Source organism: Grammomys surdaster, unplaced genomic scaffold, assembly GCF_004785775.1.
Source record: "Grammomys surdaster isolate TR1022 unplaced genomic scaffold, NIH_TR_1.0 125769, whole genome shotgun sequence".
In the NCBI taxonomy this organism is placed as follows: Eukaryota; Metazoa; Chordata; class Mammalia; order Rodentia; family Muridae; genus Grammomys; species Grammomys surdaster.
The window spans coordinates 1,768,678-1,785,627 of NW_021620600.1; the positions used below are offsets into that span (position 1 = coordinate 1,768,678).

At 50.0% G+C, this 16,950-nt stretch overlaps 1 protein-coding gene across 1 annotated transcript in view; it reads left to right on the plus strand.

The window, feature by feature from the left end:
• Window positions 1–16,950, plus strand: part of Otog (otogelin) — a 72,253-nt gene that overhangs the window by 20,447 nt on the left and 34,856 nt on the right. Inside the window, exons 18-30 of the mRNA XM_028788915.1 lie at window positions 910–1,034; window positions 1,865–2,077; window positions 3,219–3,411; window positions 4,808–4,882; window positions 5,074–5,117; window positions 6,391–6,544; window positions 8,375–8,482; window positions 10,473–10,611; window positions 13,029–13,163; window positions 13,426–13,572; window positions 13,840–13,959; window positions 15,962–16,078; window positions 16,681–16,837. Coding sequence (XP_028644748.1) covers window positions 910–1,034; window positions 1,865–2,077; window positions 3,219–3,411; window positions 4,808–4,882; window positions 5,074–5,117; window positions 6,391–6,544; window positions 8,375–8,482; window positions 10,473–10,611; window positions 13,029–13,163; window positions 13,426–13,572; window positions 13,840–13,959; window positions 15,962–16,078; window positions 16,681–16,837 — 1,727 coding nt within the window. The remainder of the gene's footprint in view (window positions 1–909; window positions 1,035–1,864; window positions 2,078–3,218; window positions 3,412–4,807; window positions 4,883–5,073; window positions 5,118–6,390; window positions 6,545–8,374; window positions 8,483–10,472; window positions 10,612–13,028; window positions 13,164–13,425; window positions 13,573–13,839; window positions 13,960–15,961; window positions 16,079–16,680; window positions 16,838–16,950) is intronic.

Consider the following 16,950-nt stretch of genomic DNA (forward strand, 5'->3'; position numbering starts at 1 on the left):
ATGGTGGTATCATGGTGGGAGTCATGGTGGGTGTCATGGTGGATGTCATGATAGGTGTCATGGTGGGAGTCATGGTGGGAGTCATGGTGGGTGTCATGGTGGATATGGTGGTATCATGGTGGGAGTCATGGTGGGAGTCATGGTGGGAGTCATGGTGGGTGTCATGGTGGATGTCATGATAGGTGTCATGGTGGGAGTCATGGTGGGAGTCATGGTGGGAGTCATGGTGGGTGTCATGGTGGATATGGTGGTATCATGGTGGGAGTCATGGTGGGAGTCATGGTGGGAGTCATGGTGGGTGTCAAGCAGAAGCTTACCTGCACAGAACAGTGTCCCTTTTTCTGTAGCACTCACACTGGGTTTTAGTGATTGTTGACACTGGTTGTGTTGTGGAAGCATGCTTGTCTCAGCTTTCTGTCCCCTCTTCCCATGTGTGATCCATTTCCTCCCTACATCCCAGGAGGGGAGATGGAGAAGGTCATAGATCGCTGAGGTCTGGTATTCTTTCTAAGAATTGTTCTTTTTTACCCGAAGAGTTGAGGGTAGTTGCTGAAAGCATACAGTCCTACACCCAATGGGATCCTTTTGGTCTTGTTATATATGATTGTGTATGTGCACATCTTTAATTGTGTGTGTGTTGAACGTGGCTATACAGAATACCTTGACAACTGGTGTGTCTGGCATGAACTTGTGCAGTGTGTGTGTGTGCACAGTGTATGCAGATTTCTCTCTGTTGTTGCGTGCAAGGACTGTGTGTGCTCACCTGGAAGTGGCTCAGAGTACGTCCTCACGCCTACCCTGTGGCTGTGAGCTTAGATGTAACAAATGGTCCCCTGTGTGGGTAGATGTTCTGTGTACTCCTATGTCCACATGAACAAGTGTGCAACTGTAGCTTTGCCGTGGCCACAGGACTCCGGTGGGTGTCCCTGAGAGCACCCCGCAACTGTTTGGCAATTCTTGGAAAACCCTGTCTGCCTGCGCCCCGCTGGTCCCCGGCTCCTTGCTGGACCCCTGCGATGTGCATCTGCACGCTGGTGAGGAGTGGGGTCCTGGGGAGTCTTGGGGGTGGGGTAGAGGTGAACTGTTTTGAGAGAGATGAGACGGCAACCTGAAGTGAGGGTGCTGTCACTGAGGAGTGACAGAAGGAGAAGCCGCAGGGAGGGGCCAGGAGGGGATGAAGGCCAGGCAGGTGGGAAGCTTCCTGTTGCACCACTGTCACTGATACTCATCTCAGTACTGGATACCCATCCCAGATCTCCACAAGCGTTCCACCAGGCCCCCTCCATGCCCACTGCCCTCTGATCTGCTCCAACCATGAAAGCTTCCATGCTGTTCTGACACGCAGGTCTGCCCTCCTCCCAGGCTCTGCAATCATGTGGCACCCCCTCCCCAGCCACACTCTTACCTCAGGATTCTGGCTACTTGAATTAAAGTAGCAGTGGCCTACCTTCCTCTTCCTCAGTCTGCCTAGCCTTTCCCTAGCTTTCTCTATGCCCTATATTGATGGTTTTTCTATCTGACTAGCAAAATTGTGTACTGACTGTCTCTTCTAACCAGTTTAGCTACCTGAGGGTCTGACATTTGGTCGGCAATGTTCATTTCTGTATCTCCCTACCTGGCATGAGGTAGAATCATTACATGAAGCATCTGCTCATATTCCTGCTGTGTGCATGCACCCGCTCATGTGCATACATGCACTAGCCATAGAAGTACACACACATACATGTGTGCACACAAATCAACATACACATGCACAGGCATATGCACACCCCTCTGCAGACCCTGAGGGGAGGGTAAGGGAGGCTGGGTCTTGGCTCAGCAGGTGGCCAGACCCCTGCTTACTGACCGTATCTTCACATTCCAGCCTCCTATGCACTGCAGTCCTGCAGCGTGCTCACCGGGGAGCTCTTTGCACCCTGCTCCGCGTATCTGAGCCCAATACCCTACTTCGAGCAATGCCGCAGGGATGCTTGCCGCTGCGGGCAGCCCTGCCTGTGTGCCACACTGGCCCACTATGCGCGACTGTGCCGGCGCCATGGGCTCCCAGTTGACTTCCGTGCCCATTTGCCAGCCTGTGGTGAGTGCCCCACCCTGGTGCATCTATGGGAGCCTAGGCTCCAGACACAGGTGTCCCCTAGCCCCGGATGCTCTAACACAGTGTCCTATGTCCTCCAGCCTGACTACCATTCAAAGCTACTTCTCCCCTAGCCAGCACAGTCTTTAGGCTTAACACTTGGGACATAATTGCTCCACGTCCTGTCAGTCTGGTCAAGTTCAGCTTAGCCCACAGCTCACCTTCTTTTCTGCCATCTCCATGGGCAGAGCCGCTTTCACACTTCAGAAGGATGGGCACGCTGAAGAGCACTGGCTCTGAGGCCAGTCTGAGGTCACAGGTGCTTTAATGTATATGCCCCTCTGCTGCCCCCTGGATCTTAGTCCTTACTGCCCTGACTCCCTGAGAAAAAAAGACTTGTGCTGAGAGCCAGGGGCTCTGAGTTCTAGTCCAGCCAGGCAGGTTAACATGTGTGACACTGCACAAAGCTCTGTTGGTCTCTGAATTCGTTTCTCTAGGGGAGTTTGGACAGAATCTGTGGATCCCAACTCTGGTCATTCATAGAGACTCAAGTACCTTAAAAATAAAAATGTTCGCTTATCCCTTATCCACTTCCTGTATCAACAAAGCATCACTTCTAATCGTGGGCTCTCGGCATCTGTGCTGTTTATAAGCCCATGTTAACTGGCTTCTGATGAGTACCCTGGGATGGAAAATAGCTGATCCTGGCAGGATCGGTGGATTTGAGGCCTGGGTGCTGTGTGAGGCTCCTGGGGATGGGATGGTGGCCCGATGAGGAGATGGCAGGCCTGAACCCTAGGACAAAAATGCTGGAGAATCTGTGATCTTCACAGTGAGGGGTGCAGGCCTGTGCATGTTCACACACCTGTGAGGAACATGTGTGTGCATAGTGGGGTGGGCACTGAGCCACTGGGGTCTTGACCTCCACTCTTTCCCAGGACCCATATCTAAGAACAGCGCCTGCTTTTCCAGGCTGATTGTAATGGATGCTGTTCAGCATCTTTGACCCTTCCTTGACACTGGGATGCTGTGTGACCAGGGATGGGGCAAAAACTCACTGAGTTTTTCTTGTCAAGATGCTAAACCCACATCACACAGCTGTGGGAAGGAGAGAGACCAAGTTCGGTCTCCTTTCTCCTTACAGCGCTGTCCTGTAAGGCCACTAAGGAGTACAGCCCTTGTGTGGCCCTGTGTGCACAAACATGCCAGGACCTGGCCAGCCCCGACGTCTGCGAGGCTAATGGTGGTGGCAACTTCAGCAAGGAGGAGTGTGTGGAAGGTTGCACCTGCCCACCAGACACATTTCTGGACACACAGGCTGACCTCTGTGTCCCCAGGTGAGTGACCAGTCTGGAATCTGGGAGAGGTGGGGAGGGAGGCCAGGGTCTGCTCTGGACAGCTGGGCTGAGCCTCACCTGCATTGAAGGCCCTGATGGGAGAGGCAAGTAGCTCCCTCTGCCGAAACTGTTCTCAGGCCTCTCTCTTCTTCCTGCACAACAGACTGAACCAGAGCTATAGAACCTCTCTCCTCAGGTCTCTTCTACGAACATCTGAGTACATCTCAGCCTGCCCAGGACATTCTAGGCTGTGAAAACCCAATAGTGAACAGAATAGAGTGTAGTTTCCCAAGTCCACAGTCGAAAGTGGAAAGACAGACCCCCTGAAACATGCCCTTAGGGGGCTGGGGAGGTCAGTAGGGCTGGAAAGCCTCACAGAGTGTGAGGCCAGAAGTCCAGGGTTGCTGCAAAGCTGAGGCCCTTAGCAGAAGTGGCCTCTGAATAGCCCTGAGGTGAGGCAGGAAAGGAGTCTGAGGTGAGAACTTCCCTGTAGCCCTGCTGGAGGAGGCTGGCTCAGTGTGACAGGAGATAGACTGGGAAGAGTGACCTTCATGATTTTTCGATGGCTGGCAAGGCTCTTAGGGTCTCAGCCTCAGTTTCTCTGTCTGTGAAATGGTCTATTAATTGCTTGGAGGTATACCAGTAATGAAGGGAAAGGAGTCACTTCCTTTTAGGTGGCAAATGAGAATCACTCAGAGGCTTCTCACACTGCCGGGCGCTCCTGTAGATTTCAGCTGTGTACCCACCAACGCTCTTAATAAAAACCTCAGCTAGTTATGTAGGAAAGACAAGGAATTGGCTGAAGAGTTATGGGAAAGATGATTCCCAGGGTCCCTCCTGGTCCCCTGAGCCCTGGCCTGTTCTTCTCTAAGGCCAGCAGTTCTGGAATCAGCCATGAGAGTTGTGTGATAAGGACATATAGCCAGTGACTGCAGGTAAGAATAAAAGACAGAGCGACACCCTGTATTCCAGGGTTCCAGAGAAGAATCCAAGGGACAGTGCCTGGAAGGGCCAAGTGTGAAGAAGGACCTGTCAGGGCGGGTGAGCGGGCAGGGCAGACGCTGTGTCTGAATGGCTCTTATGCCACTCCAGAACGTATCCATTCTGACATGGACTGGGGCCAGGAGGTCGAGCTCTGAGCTAGGCCCTCTTGTGCTCTGACCGCTGAGCTGGGTTGCCTTTGGTGGGGGGTGATGGGTGAGTCTGAAGACCGATATGGTCCCCAACCTGGCACTGAGTCCTGTGTTTGACCTCAGTGACAGGTGGGTTTTCTAGCTCCCTGGAAGCATGTCACATCCCAGGGGTTGCTGTCACCTCTCTCCATACCATCTTGTCTGCAGCTGCCTGAGATGTCTTCATTTCCCGAGTCCGCTCTAATCCTTCTCGGTTTCCATAGGAACCAATGCTCTTGCCATTTCCAAGGAGTGGACTATCCCCCTGGGGACAGTGACATCCCTTCCCTGGGCCACTGGTGAGCTTCCTGGGTATCCACTGCTACATGAGAAGTAGCTCCTACTTTCTTACTCTGTAAGAAAGGGTGGTGGTGGGGAGCAGGGGTAGTCAGTAGAGACGTGCCTGAAGCCCAGGGGGCCAAGGGCGTAGTGTGTGCTGTGTGGGCCCCTGATGACCGGCTAGGCTGATAACTCCCCCAACTCTCTGCAGCCACTGCAAAGATGGGGTCATGAGCTGTGACAGCCGACTCCCAGGTAAGCAAGGCTGAGAGGGGGCATAGGGGTGGAGGGGACTCCAGTCGGTGGGTGTGGAGAAGAGAGTGAATTACTGGGGTGCTGGTCAGGATGGGGCGAACCTACTCTAGCTTGCCCTGACATGGGCGTTGATGTTCCTGAACTCTTGGCAGAGGTCTCAGCTTATAGAGTGGCACCCCGGATCCCTATCCCAGTTTCAACCTGCTGGAGAGCTTTGGGGATCTGAGAAGTTGCTTGTCATTGCTAGTCCTAGATTTTTCCCTCTGAGCTACCAAATAGCTTCTGAGACTGGTTCTGTCCAACCCAGGGGTCGACATGAGGTTGCAGAGACAGAATGAGAGTTTGGACTTTTGAGCTTCTCCATAGCACAGATAGGGAAGGGGTTAGACAGTGATGAGTAACTCGGGGGGTGCCTGGAGGTGGGCAGAGCATGAGGGTTGGGGCATCTTCAGAAGGCCTCTCTGTCAGAAGAGCCCATGGAGAACGAAACACAGGTTGGTACAGAGGGTTAAGAGCAGGCCTGGAGGCTGGCTCAGCTGTGCTCAAACCCTGACCTGCACCAGGTATCTGCGTAGCCCTGGGTAACACGCCTCATGGCTCTGAACCATCATAGATATTCCTGAATCCTCCTTCCTACCCTCATTTCCTGTATTGTCTCCAGAGCGTCTTTGCTTTGCTTTCTCCTGGCTTTCAATTTCTTCCTCTTTTCAGATCTGGCTCTTTCTCTGTTCTATTCTATCCTGGCCATGGAACTGAACTGCCTTTTATTGAATTCCCTACATTAATCACTCACACAAGTGTAACTGTGCATGGTAGACTTCGCTGAAGATAGGGACAGTTTATGTCAGAGAAACAGATGCAGCAGGGAATGATTCTCCGTGTTCAAAATCCTCTGGTCACTGTTCTAGACTGCTCAGCTGTCCATCTTTGAGTCCCTCTCCTGGTCATCCTGGGACTCTTCCTTTCAGTTCTGGCTGCCTTTAGATGGCAGAACAGTCCTCCATTCTATAGTGAGAGAAGGAAGATGCCAGGGTGCTTGTAATAGAAACAGAGAAGTGTTTGGAGAGTGCATGGTGCAGCTGGAGTACAGACGTCCTGTTTATATTGGGTGCTGCTGGGGGGGGGGGGCTGTCCTGTAGTGAAAGGAGACCCATGTACTTTCTCCCTGTGATGTGGGAACCCACATCATGCCCAGAAGCTTCCATCCCTTCCAGCTGCCCACACATCACCACCACCAGCCCAGGCCTGTACCATGTAACCTCCTTTCTTCTAGCTGCTGCCTGTCCAGCAGGCCAGGTGTTCGTGAACTGCAGTGAGCTGCACCCAGACCTTGAGCTCAGCAGGGAGAGGACGTGTGAGCAGCAGCTGCTCAACCTAAGCATGCCAGCACATAGCCCCTGCCTGTCGGGCTGTGCCTGTCCCCAGGGGTACGTACTCACATTACCAGAAACTCTCCTGCCTAAAGGGTGGCGGATCCAGGGATTTCAGGTTGGGGATGGGGATGACCTCATACTGCCTGGGATGGAGTGTGGCTGTGATGTCTGAGGGGAGCCTGGGAAGGAACAGGAGCTTGAGAGCTCAGCCTGGACTGGAGCCTGTCGGGTTCTGCTTCCTGAGAGCCATGGGACCTCAGATGAGGAAGGTACCTGCCCTTCTGATACTCAGTGTTTCATCTGTACAGCAAGCACCTAAAGCTTATCATCATGACAGGTGGATTAAACAAGGTTTCAAAGCAGAAGCATGGAGACAGGTGTCTCATGTGCCCCAAATGCCCAAGGGACCCCATGATTGAAGACCAGGCACAAGAAAACCCATGCTGGCTCTCCCTGATCACAGCCCTCGGGTGGAGGGTAGTGTCCCTGGAATAACACAAAAAGAAAGACACACCCACAAGAGCAGCCTCCTTCCTGGGTGTCCAGATGTTGCATGGAGGCTGTGGGGAGCTACAGGAGCAGGGCTTGTGGCTGTGCTCTGAGCACAGGCACCAGTGCTCAGCTCTGCCAGTGTCATTCTCAAGTCTGGGTCAAAGGAGGTCCCCAGAGCCCCCTCCATCCCATGACTTGGCAGCATGGGGTTGCGCCCTTCAGTCTGTGCTGAGATTAGTGGTCACTTGGGAGCCCTGGCTCTGAAATGGGGGTCAGAGCTTCTACAGTGGGTGGACACAGCCTGATGGAGCTTTACAGTGTTTAAGGCACTGATGTTACCTCTGTCAGTCTCAAAGCAGGGATGAGCTTACTCATTCCACAGAAGAAAAAACAGGCCAGGGCCAGAGGAAGGGGAATAGCCTGCTGAAGGAACCAGGCTCAGACCAAGTCTCCTTTATTGCAAGCTCTGCTCCTTGCCCAGAGTGGCAGGGAACACAGTGTGGAGAATATGCTTGTCCCATCCTCAGCCAAGGCAGTTGCCTGCATAGGATTCTTGCCTTACCTACAGCCACCCAGGCCTCAGACCTTGAAGTGTGTCACTGAAGGCCTCTCGAAATACTGTCCTATTTGCACAAGGCTGCCTCTCAGCCTGAGGTCAAGAATGTCTCTTCAGTCAGAAGCCAGGGTCTTTCACTATCCAGAATGTGACCACACAGAGATTCTGGTATGGACTGGGTCCTCATTCTGGGTTTGGGTCTGTTCAGAATGCTTGGTGGGTGTATACAGAACACCCCATGGGGAATCCACCTGTATTCCCAGGGGGCTCATGAAAGGCGGATTAAGACAAGGGAGGCAGTTCTACCATCCTGAAAAGTCCTCTTGATGAGAAAAGGCTCTCAAAGATGCTCCAATACCATCAACAACTCCTCTCCAGCACCCACTGGGCCCACAGTTAGTTACTTCCGCACTCCCTGGTCACCATGTCTCTAAATTTGTCTAAGAATCCACAGTGCTGGGCATTGCTCCAAAGGACCCTGGGGCTGCTATAAGGGTTGAGGACATCAGTATCTATCCTAGTTTGCTTTCTGTTGTTGTGATAAAGCACCCTGACCAAAAGCAACTTGAGAGAGGAAAGGGTTTATTTGGACTATACTTCCAGGTCAGAGTTTATCACTGAGGGAAGTCAGGACAGGAACTCAAGTGGTTATTGAAGCAGAATCATGAAGGAATGCTGCTAACTGGCTTTCTCTCTAGCTCATGTAAAGCTAGTGTTCTTATACAGCCCAGGCCTACCTGCCTAAGGATGGTGCTACCTACAGTGGACTGGGCCTTCCTACATTGTGACAAATCTAGGAGTGCTCTTTTGACCACTGGCTTGCTGTGTCCCTCCAGCCTGCTCAGACATGGGGATGCATGCTTCCCACCAGAAGAATGTCCATGTACCTGGAAGGGGAAGGAGTATTTCCCTGGGGACCAGATAGTCTCTTCCTGCCATACCTGGTAAGTCCCTGAGCTGGTTTCAATTTTTTTGCTAGAAAGGATATGATTTTTCCCAAAGAATATGGTATTTCCTTTACCAAGTTCATATTGACTTTTGATAGAGTTTGTACATACACACAAATATATATATATATATATATGTATGCATATATGTATACGTATATATATGTATATATGTATGTGTGTATGTATATGTATATGAAATAATACTAGAATGCTTGTTACTATTTACATGAATGGTCAGACATGCCTATGAGCATACACACTTGGATATTTGTAACCATGTGGATATTTAGATGAGCATTATATATATGCATGTGAGTACACAGATGGTATGTATACACATATATGTATATATGTGTATATACATATATATGCATGTGAATGGACATACATAGAAAGGCAGGTGCCATGGAGTTGAATAAATTCAGTAATATAGCAGTAAGGACTTACATACACATAATAGTGTGTTTATTCATGTGCATGTGCATCTATTTAGTACATACATGTGCAACGTGAGTGACTGTGCCTTAAATGTATGTGCGTTTGTGTTCACTTGAATGAAGATGTGTAATATGTGATTTGTGGTTTGCCTATGAATACAGAAATGCTCATATTAAAAAATGAGTGTGCATGTGAGTGTATTTCTACATTGTTCACTCAGTAATATTAGCACACATATGCAGAAGTATGAACTCACATTAGAATCCAAATTGGTTTCAATGGTGACAGGCTGGGGCCCAGGAGCCTAGCAGAGACTCTCAGAGAGGTTACTTTAGAGAGTCATCAGACTATTGACACCTGGCCCCAGTTCCTGTCTTATATATAGTGGAAAATGCTCCAGTTTTCAGCTAAGAGGATGTCTTCCCATATCAATAGTATGATCACTGTCAAGGGTGAACTCCCAGACTGTTTTTGTACACGCCAGTATGTGTGTGTAACATCAGAATGCTGTCTGTCTGACTTAGGAAGTCCCAGGGTAGAATGCCAGGACTCAGAGCCCCGTGTAGGTGTGCTCCAGTGCAGGATCTCATGGCTGGTAGCCAGAGATGATTGGTTGGTTAAGTTCCTGAGTCTAGTTGGTTTGAACCATCAGAGTAACGTCTTTGAATCTTTTGGTTCTGTCCTTTAAATATACTTCTAATGTGACTGTGTGTTCACCTTTCAGCTGTTGTGAGTCTGTCCTGAGCCCCTGTCCTCTTGTCTCTAATTCATGGCAGTCATCTCCCAGGTGGCCTTTTCCTCCCTCTGGCCAGTACTAGTAACGTGGAGCCATCCCTGCCTCTGTCCTCCAGAGTCTTCTTCTCTCATTCCTAGGAAGAAGCTACACCCTCACATGGCCTCGGTCTTATACCACCACACAGCTCTCCACTGCCTCCCAGACCTCTTCTGCCCTCTTGTCCTTGGGCTGTCCATCTTGGCTGTTTATCACCTGAGTATTCCTCAAGGTCATTGTAGACTGCACCCTTTTCCCACAATGCATTTCTTCCAAATGTCCATATCACTATCTCAGCTCTTTGAAGTCTTTGCTCCTGTGTCTCTGATGCCCTGATTTAAAACTGTGAGCACATTGTTAAGCATACCCTATTTCCTTCCATACCCCAACCCCGCCCCCTGCCTGCCTGCTAAGACAGCCAGGGTGCCTATTTCTTCTCTAGGATATATGCTCCACTAAGCCAAAGGGCTTTTCTTCTGTTTTGTTCACTAATATTTCTCAAATTCTTGGAAGAATGCCTGACAAGTGTTCACCACTGATGTTCTGTTGAATGAATGAATGAATGAATTAATGAATGAATGAATGAAAAAATGAGTGAGTAATAGAAGGAGCAATCAATCTGCCTCACTGGCTTCAGTTGGAGGCTGCTATGTTTTCTGAAGTCCTTTTTGGTGCACACATTGTGTGCATTCAGCAGGCAAAGGCTTCCTCAAGAGCATTCCAGTATGGAGTAAAATGTGTTCTGTGAGCTGTCTCTGTGTGTGTATGTTTTAGTGTGTGTCATCAGGGCTCGTTCCAGTGCACCCTGTATCCCTGTGCCTCCACCTGCACCACCTACGGGGACCGACACTACCGTACGTTTGACGGGCTTCCATTTGACTTTGTAGGGGCATGCAAAGTGCACCTGATCAAGGTGAGTTACTGGGTGTGTTTACCCAGCAGGCTCTATGGGCACCCAGAGACCAGGGACCAGGACCTGTCAGATGTGTAGATGATCTGGACTCTGGGATGATGCATAGTGTGTGTGGGGGAGGTCTAAGCCCTGAAGTGCAGCTTCTGGAGACAGCTTCCAGAGGAGTCAGTCAGGGTGAAGGAAACCATATTTTCTGTGTATCCTATCACAGCCTTGCCCCACTCGTCCTGATGGTCTTTTCTGTTTGTGAGGGAGAGTTCACGTCATTGCAGCTTTGTGGATTCTCCCACTTAATTTTCATAGCAGTGGACAGATTGGGATGGTTGTCCTCACAGAAGAGATGTGTTACTGCTAGCTTGGGGAAGTTAGGGAACTTGCTTGAGGTGACACAGCTAGGCAGTCTGTAGAACCAGGAAATAGGAGTAGGAAAGCGGTATGCTGCAGGAGAGTCTGTTCACATAGAGGAAGAGGCTATGGCGGCATAGTGATTGCAAGGAGAGGTCATGCCAGCAGGGTTGGGGGCAGGAGCAGAGACTCCTGGAGACACTGATTTCTGTACGCACATCGATTTCATCCTAAGTGTTGGCAATCACCATAATGGCAGAGTCAAACATGCACACACGTATTTATTATTGGCGTTTGTGGTCAGAGCTCACACATGCTGGCAAAGTGGGACCTCACATGGTCTTGACTGTGGATGAACATTGTGTGGAGTCTTTCACATCATTTAAATAACTCCACAACATACATACTATCGAGCTGGTGCCGTTTGGTTTCAGTTTTGTTATTTGTCTATGTAGTTTGAGATGAAAGTCTTGCCATGTTGCCCAAGATGAATCCAGACTCTCAGGTTTGAGTGAGCTCCATAACAGCCTCTTGAGCAGAGGGAGTACAGTACAGACATGAACCATAGTATCCATATTTTTAAACTAATTTTAATTAGTTTTGAGATTCTCTCTCTCTCTCTCTTTCTCTCTCTCTCTCTCTCACACACACACGCACACACACACACAGACAGACACACACACACGTTATATGAATAAGACTACACAGTTTTCTCTTCCCATTTTATAGTGTGCCTTGGGTATTATTACCCACTGTCAGTACATGCTATGTTTTTGTTGTTGTTGTTTATTTGGTTTGGTTTTTTGTTTTGTTCTGTTTTGTTTTGAGACAAAGTTTCTCTGTGTGGCTCTGGCTATCCTGGAATTTGCTCTGTAGACCAGGTTGACCTCAAACTCACAGAGATACACCTGTCTCTGCCTCCCAAGTGCTGGATTAAAGGTGTGCACCATCACCCCACCTGTGCTGTGTTATCTTTAATGCTGGTTGGAGTGCTCTACACAGAGTACTGTGCCTGTGGGGATGGACGAGGTTTAGCTTGGTTGCAGTACTTCAGTGCTGTTGCAAGACTTGCGTGGCTACATCTCTAGTTCTTAGGAGTGGAATTACTGAAGCAAAGTGGTATACATTTAAAATGTTACTCGATATGCACAAGCTTCAGCATATACCGCTTATACAATATGTAAGACAGTATATACAGTATGTAAGACAGACAGCTTACACAGTATGTAAGACAGACAGCAAATACAGTGTGTAAGACAGACAGCTTACACAGTATGTAAGACAGACAGCAAATACAGTATGTAAGACAGACAGCTTACACAGTATGTAAGACAGACAGCAAATACAGTATGTAAGACAGACAGCTTATACAGAATGTAAGATAGCATATATAGTACGCAAGACAGTTTATACAGTATGCAAGACAGACAGCTTATACAGTATGTAAGACCGTGTCTCCTCTCCATCCCTGTCACATCAACTCCCTCACTCATTCATCCCTCAAATTCTCTGGGGAGAGTCATCACCTGGTAAACACTACACTAGGTAGCCAGAAAATGACACCAAGCATCAGAGAACTACAGCAAGCTGCCCAAAGCCACACAATTGATGAGAACTGTGTTCAGGGCCGGGGAGGTTGCTTGGACAATAAGCTATTGCTTTGCAAGCCTAAGACCATCGTCAGAAGCCACATAAAAGCTGGGCTGAACATGTAGTCTCAGGGCTGTGGATGCAGAGACAAGCATATCCCTGGGGCTCCCTGGACCAGCCTAGCCAACTTAGTGAGTTCCAGGCCAGTGAGAGATTATGCTTCACTATCAAGGTAGATCGAATCCAGCCATGACACCCAAGGTTGTTCCCTGGCTTCCACATTGCATGTGCAGACATATCTGTGCACAGCTGCACAAGTTATTCGCGCGCACGCGTGCGCACACACACACACACACACACACACCAACACTTACAAAAATCAATGGGTAGAAAGGCCTTTCAGAGTCCACACCCCTTCTCTTCTGTGCTCTTCACAGGATGTCTCCTCTCCCTGTTGTACTGGCTTCTTTTCTTCTCCTCAGAGTACTTCTGAGCTCAGCTTCTCAGTTATGGTGGAAGATGTGAACTGCTACAGCTCCGGCACCATCTGTAGGAAGTCCATCTCCATCAATGTCGGCAGCTCACTCGTCATCTTTGATGACGACTCAGGCGATCCCGTAAGGACCTGCACTGGGGAGGGTTGTACGGATGGTGTACAGATTGGTGGTGATGGGGTGGGGGAGGGTTGGGATCAGGAGTACCACTGAGGCAGAAGCTCTGACTAGATTCTTTACAAAGGGTGGGAACAGAGGTCATCATGGGGGGGAGGGAGAGATGTTGGTGAGGTCCTTGGGTGGGGCAGTGATTCATGGCTACTTCTGGTAGACTTGGTATTGAGGGATACTTGGGTTTCAGGACTGACTAATTCTATCTCTGTAGAGTCCTGAGAGCTTCCTGGATGAGAACCAGGCTGTCCACATCTGGAGAGCAGGCTTCTTCACGCTAGTGCATTTCCCAAGGGAACACATCACCCTCCTGTGGGACCAGAGAACCACTGTGCATGTCCAGGCAGGCCCTCAGTGGCAGGTAGTCATGAGACCTGAACGTTACCGCCTCTACCATTGCCCTGGGCTGAGGAAAGCTGCTGCTGTCCTTGGCTGAGATGTCCTTCTCTGAGGGCCTTGGAGGAGCACAACCCTGTCCTGTCCACTGGTTCCCACTCTGTTCTGGCATCTTTCTCTGGCTTTGCCCTATCCCACTTTAACATGCTCCCGGCAGTTGCCTCTGGATCTTAGTGCTTCATTTCAGCCCTACTAAACTATCAGCCAACATGGCGACTCTCTCTCCTCTCAGGGTCAGTTGGTGGGACTCTGTGGGAACTTTGACCTGAAAACTATCAATGAGATGCGGACTCCAGAGAACCTGGAGTTAACAAACCCCCAGGAGTTTGGCAGCAGTTGGGCTGCGGTAGAGGTAAGGCCTTCCAGAGTGGCTGGGACCCCCCTCACTCTCTTTGATGGGCCATACAAATCCTGGACCAAGCCAGGGAAGAACCACATTGGTGCTAGGCTCTTCCTGGGAATGCCCCCTGCCTCTGACTGGCATCCCTAGTCTAAGATTCTATCCCTGACCTACAAGGCAAGCAGCCCACCCTGCCCTTGACCAAACTCAGGGAACTAGTAAAGTATTTGGAAAGAGGTAGAGTTCCTATCCTAGGCAAGATGACCACCTGGTTTGGAAGGTGGGACTTGTTGAAGTCTACCAGGCTTATCCACCCTCCCCAACATCACCACTTCATGGAGAAGGTGAGACCGAGGGGTGGAATTTAGCAGATCAGCCATGCTTAGACAGATGACTGAATGTACCAAAGACATGGCCTCTGAGATAGAGAAGATAAGCAGAAGCATAGAGGTATCCATGAGGGTTGGGAGATGCCTGGCACTGCCAAACTGTGAGTTGCCATGGAAACAGCTCTGAACTGAGAGCAGGAGACTCGGGTTCTTGACTTATCCTTGGGTTTGCTGGGCGATGTTAGTCTTCTGTTGGAAGTAAGGCAGCTATGCCAGGAGAAAACCCTCACCAGTCCCAAGAGGCTGCCTGCGAAGTGTGATTGATTAATTCTGTCTGCCTTGGGTGCAGCAATGGAGAATGGTGATAAGACTTTTTCATATGTGGCTTGTTTGCACTGGGAGGATCTTAGTTTTTGTGGGAAGATGGATGGAGACGGGGGTGAGGCAGAGCAGTTGAGCGTGGCATCTACTCTTGATTTAGAAAAGCCTGATCTTATATTTGTGATATCCCCAACACTGATCCACAGTCTTCATTGCTGATATCTTCTGGCATGCTGGGTAGGCAGTGCATAAAAATATAGGCCTGGAGAAGGAGGACCAGCTCTGGGGAAGTCTGCGTTAACCATCCTTTGCTGTGTAACAGTGGCGTTCAATACAACAACACTAAGCAACAGGTGTCTCATCTCAGTTCTTGCTGGTTGGGATCACAGCATGAGGCTGGGGTCTCAACTCTGTGCCCCACAGGCTGCAGACAAACTGGACAGCCAGGGCAGGGACCTCACTCAGAGCATCCATACTTGGATAACTGTAATTTCCATTCCTGGATCTGTAGGCCTGGAGACCTTTGGCTTTCAGTAGCTGTCAACCAGAAACCACCCTCAGCTCTCAGACGCCACCCCTAGTTCCTGTCACATGGGGTTCCCTGATGTTTTTAACAAAATCTCAAGCATTAGAGTTTTACCAAAAAAGAGTCAGGAGCCAGATGCTAGCTCGGACAGGTAGAGAAAGCACACAGCTGACCTTACTCCTCAGCCAACATCTTGAAAGAAAGTTCTCCTTCTCCACATCTTTTCAAAAACCCTTCAAACTGAGTGTCCCTCCCTTCTACCTCCTGTGCACCTCTCTATCTGTCCTCCTGACTCCCTCGTACTCTATGGTCTTTTCCCCCCTATGTTCACTCCCCGTCAACTGGTTGCTTGCTCTGTCTCTTGACCTATTGTTGACTTTACTTAATCCTGTTTACAATAAGCAGAAGGCTTGTGGATTAAAGGTATGTGCTAGAGCAGAGCCACACCACAACTAGAAACAGTTTTTATTTTTTCCAGTAAGTAACACAATCTTGGAGTTCACAGTGTGATCAAATATCCTGCAACAGTTCCCAACATGGCTCCCCACTTCCTCATACACAGGCAGTGAGGGGGAGACTCTAGAGAGGGCTCTGAAACCTTATCTGACACAATCACATGATCACAGACTCATAACTTGGTGTGTCCCCAGATCCTTTGGTGTGTTCTCTTGGTTGGAAGCAAGTTGGAGGCTCCTCTCATTCTCCGGGGGAGGGGATTAAACAAGGACACGGGTATCAAGTGGGCAGCTTCAGGGCCTCTCTGTGGCACAGGCACTTGAGGGATAGGGAGATCCTCTGTGCTCAGTGCCATAGGCACAGCCCTTCCTTTATCCTTCAGTGCCCAGATAACCCTGATCCCAGGGACACTTGTGTCCTGAATCCTCTCCGAGAACCATTTGCCAGGAAGGAGTGTGGCATTCTGCTCAGTGAGGTGTTTGAGACATGCCACCCAGTGGTGAGTACCTCCCTTGTGTTAAGTGGGGCCACCTTCAGTCCATCCACCCTTCCCAGGACTCTTTCTTACAAGAGGGGAGACCCATCTCTTCTCTGACCTTCTCCTGCCTCTGCTATGCTCAGATGAGCCTTCCCTGAGTCCCTGATGCCCAGGGACAGCCAGCCACACCTCTGTGCTCTCTGCAATTGCAGCAGGGCCTGGCTTTCCCTGTTTGTGAGAAAGTTCTTCTGCAGAGTAGGCACAGACTCCTTGCTGCACCTCTGCCTTTTCCATGCCCTCCATAGAGATAGGAACTGGGGCTCAGCTCCACATGGCTCCTCCAGGGCTTCAAAGACCATTGTAGACTAGCCTTTGTGTCTCCAGCCTGGCTAGGTGGGTCCTACCTTCTGATCTTTAGTGGTTCCCTAGTTTCCTGGGTTCAACGTCCTGGGCTCAGGATGAGCTTCATGAAGTGGGTCTCTGCCAGTGCTTTCCAAACTGGCTGCCTCTCCCCATATCCCTCATCCCATGAAGACAGCTCGCTCTAACAGTGAGCATCTCTATGCTGTGCTATCACAAGAGAAGATACAGACTTGACATTCAGAATCCTCTGACCTTCCTAGGTTGATGTCACTTGGTTTTACTCAAACTGCCTGACGGACACATGTGGCTGCAGCCGGGGTGGTGACTGTGAGTGCTTCTGTGCCAGTGTGGCTGCCTATGCCCATCAGTGTTGCCAACACGGGGTGGTCATTGACTGGCGGACCCCCCGCCTCTGCCGTGAGTGTTCCAGACTGCCCCAGGGGACCCAGTAGGATGCACACAATCCCCATGATGTATATTCCTGTGTTGCAATTGGTGAGCCTGTGACAGAGAGAGAGAGAGAGACAGAG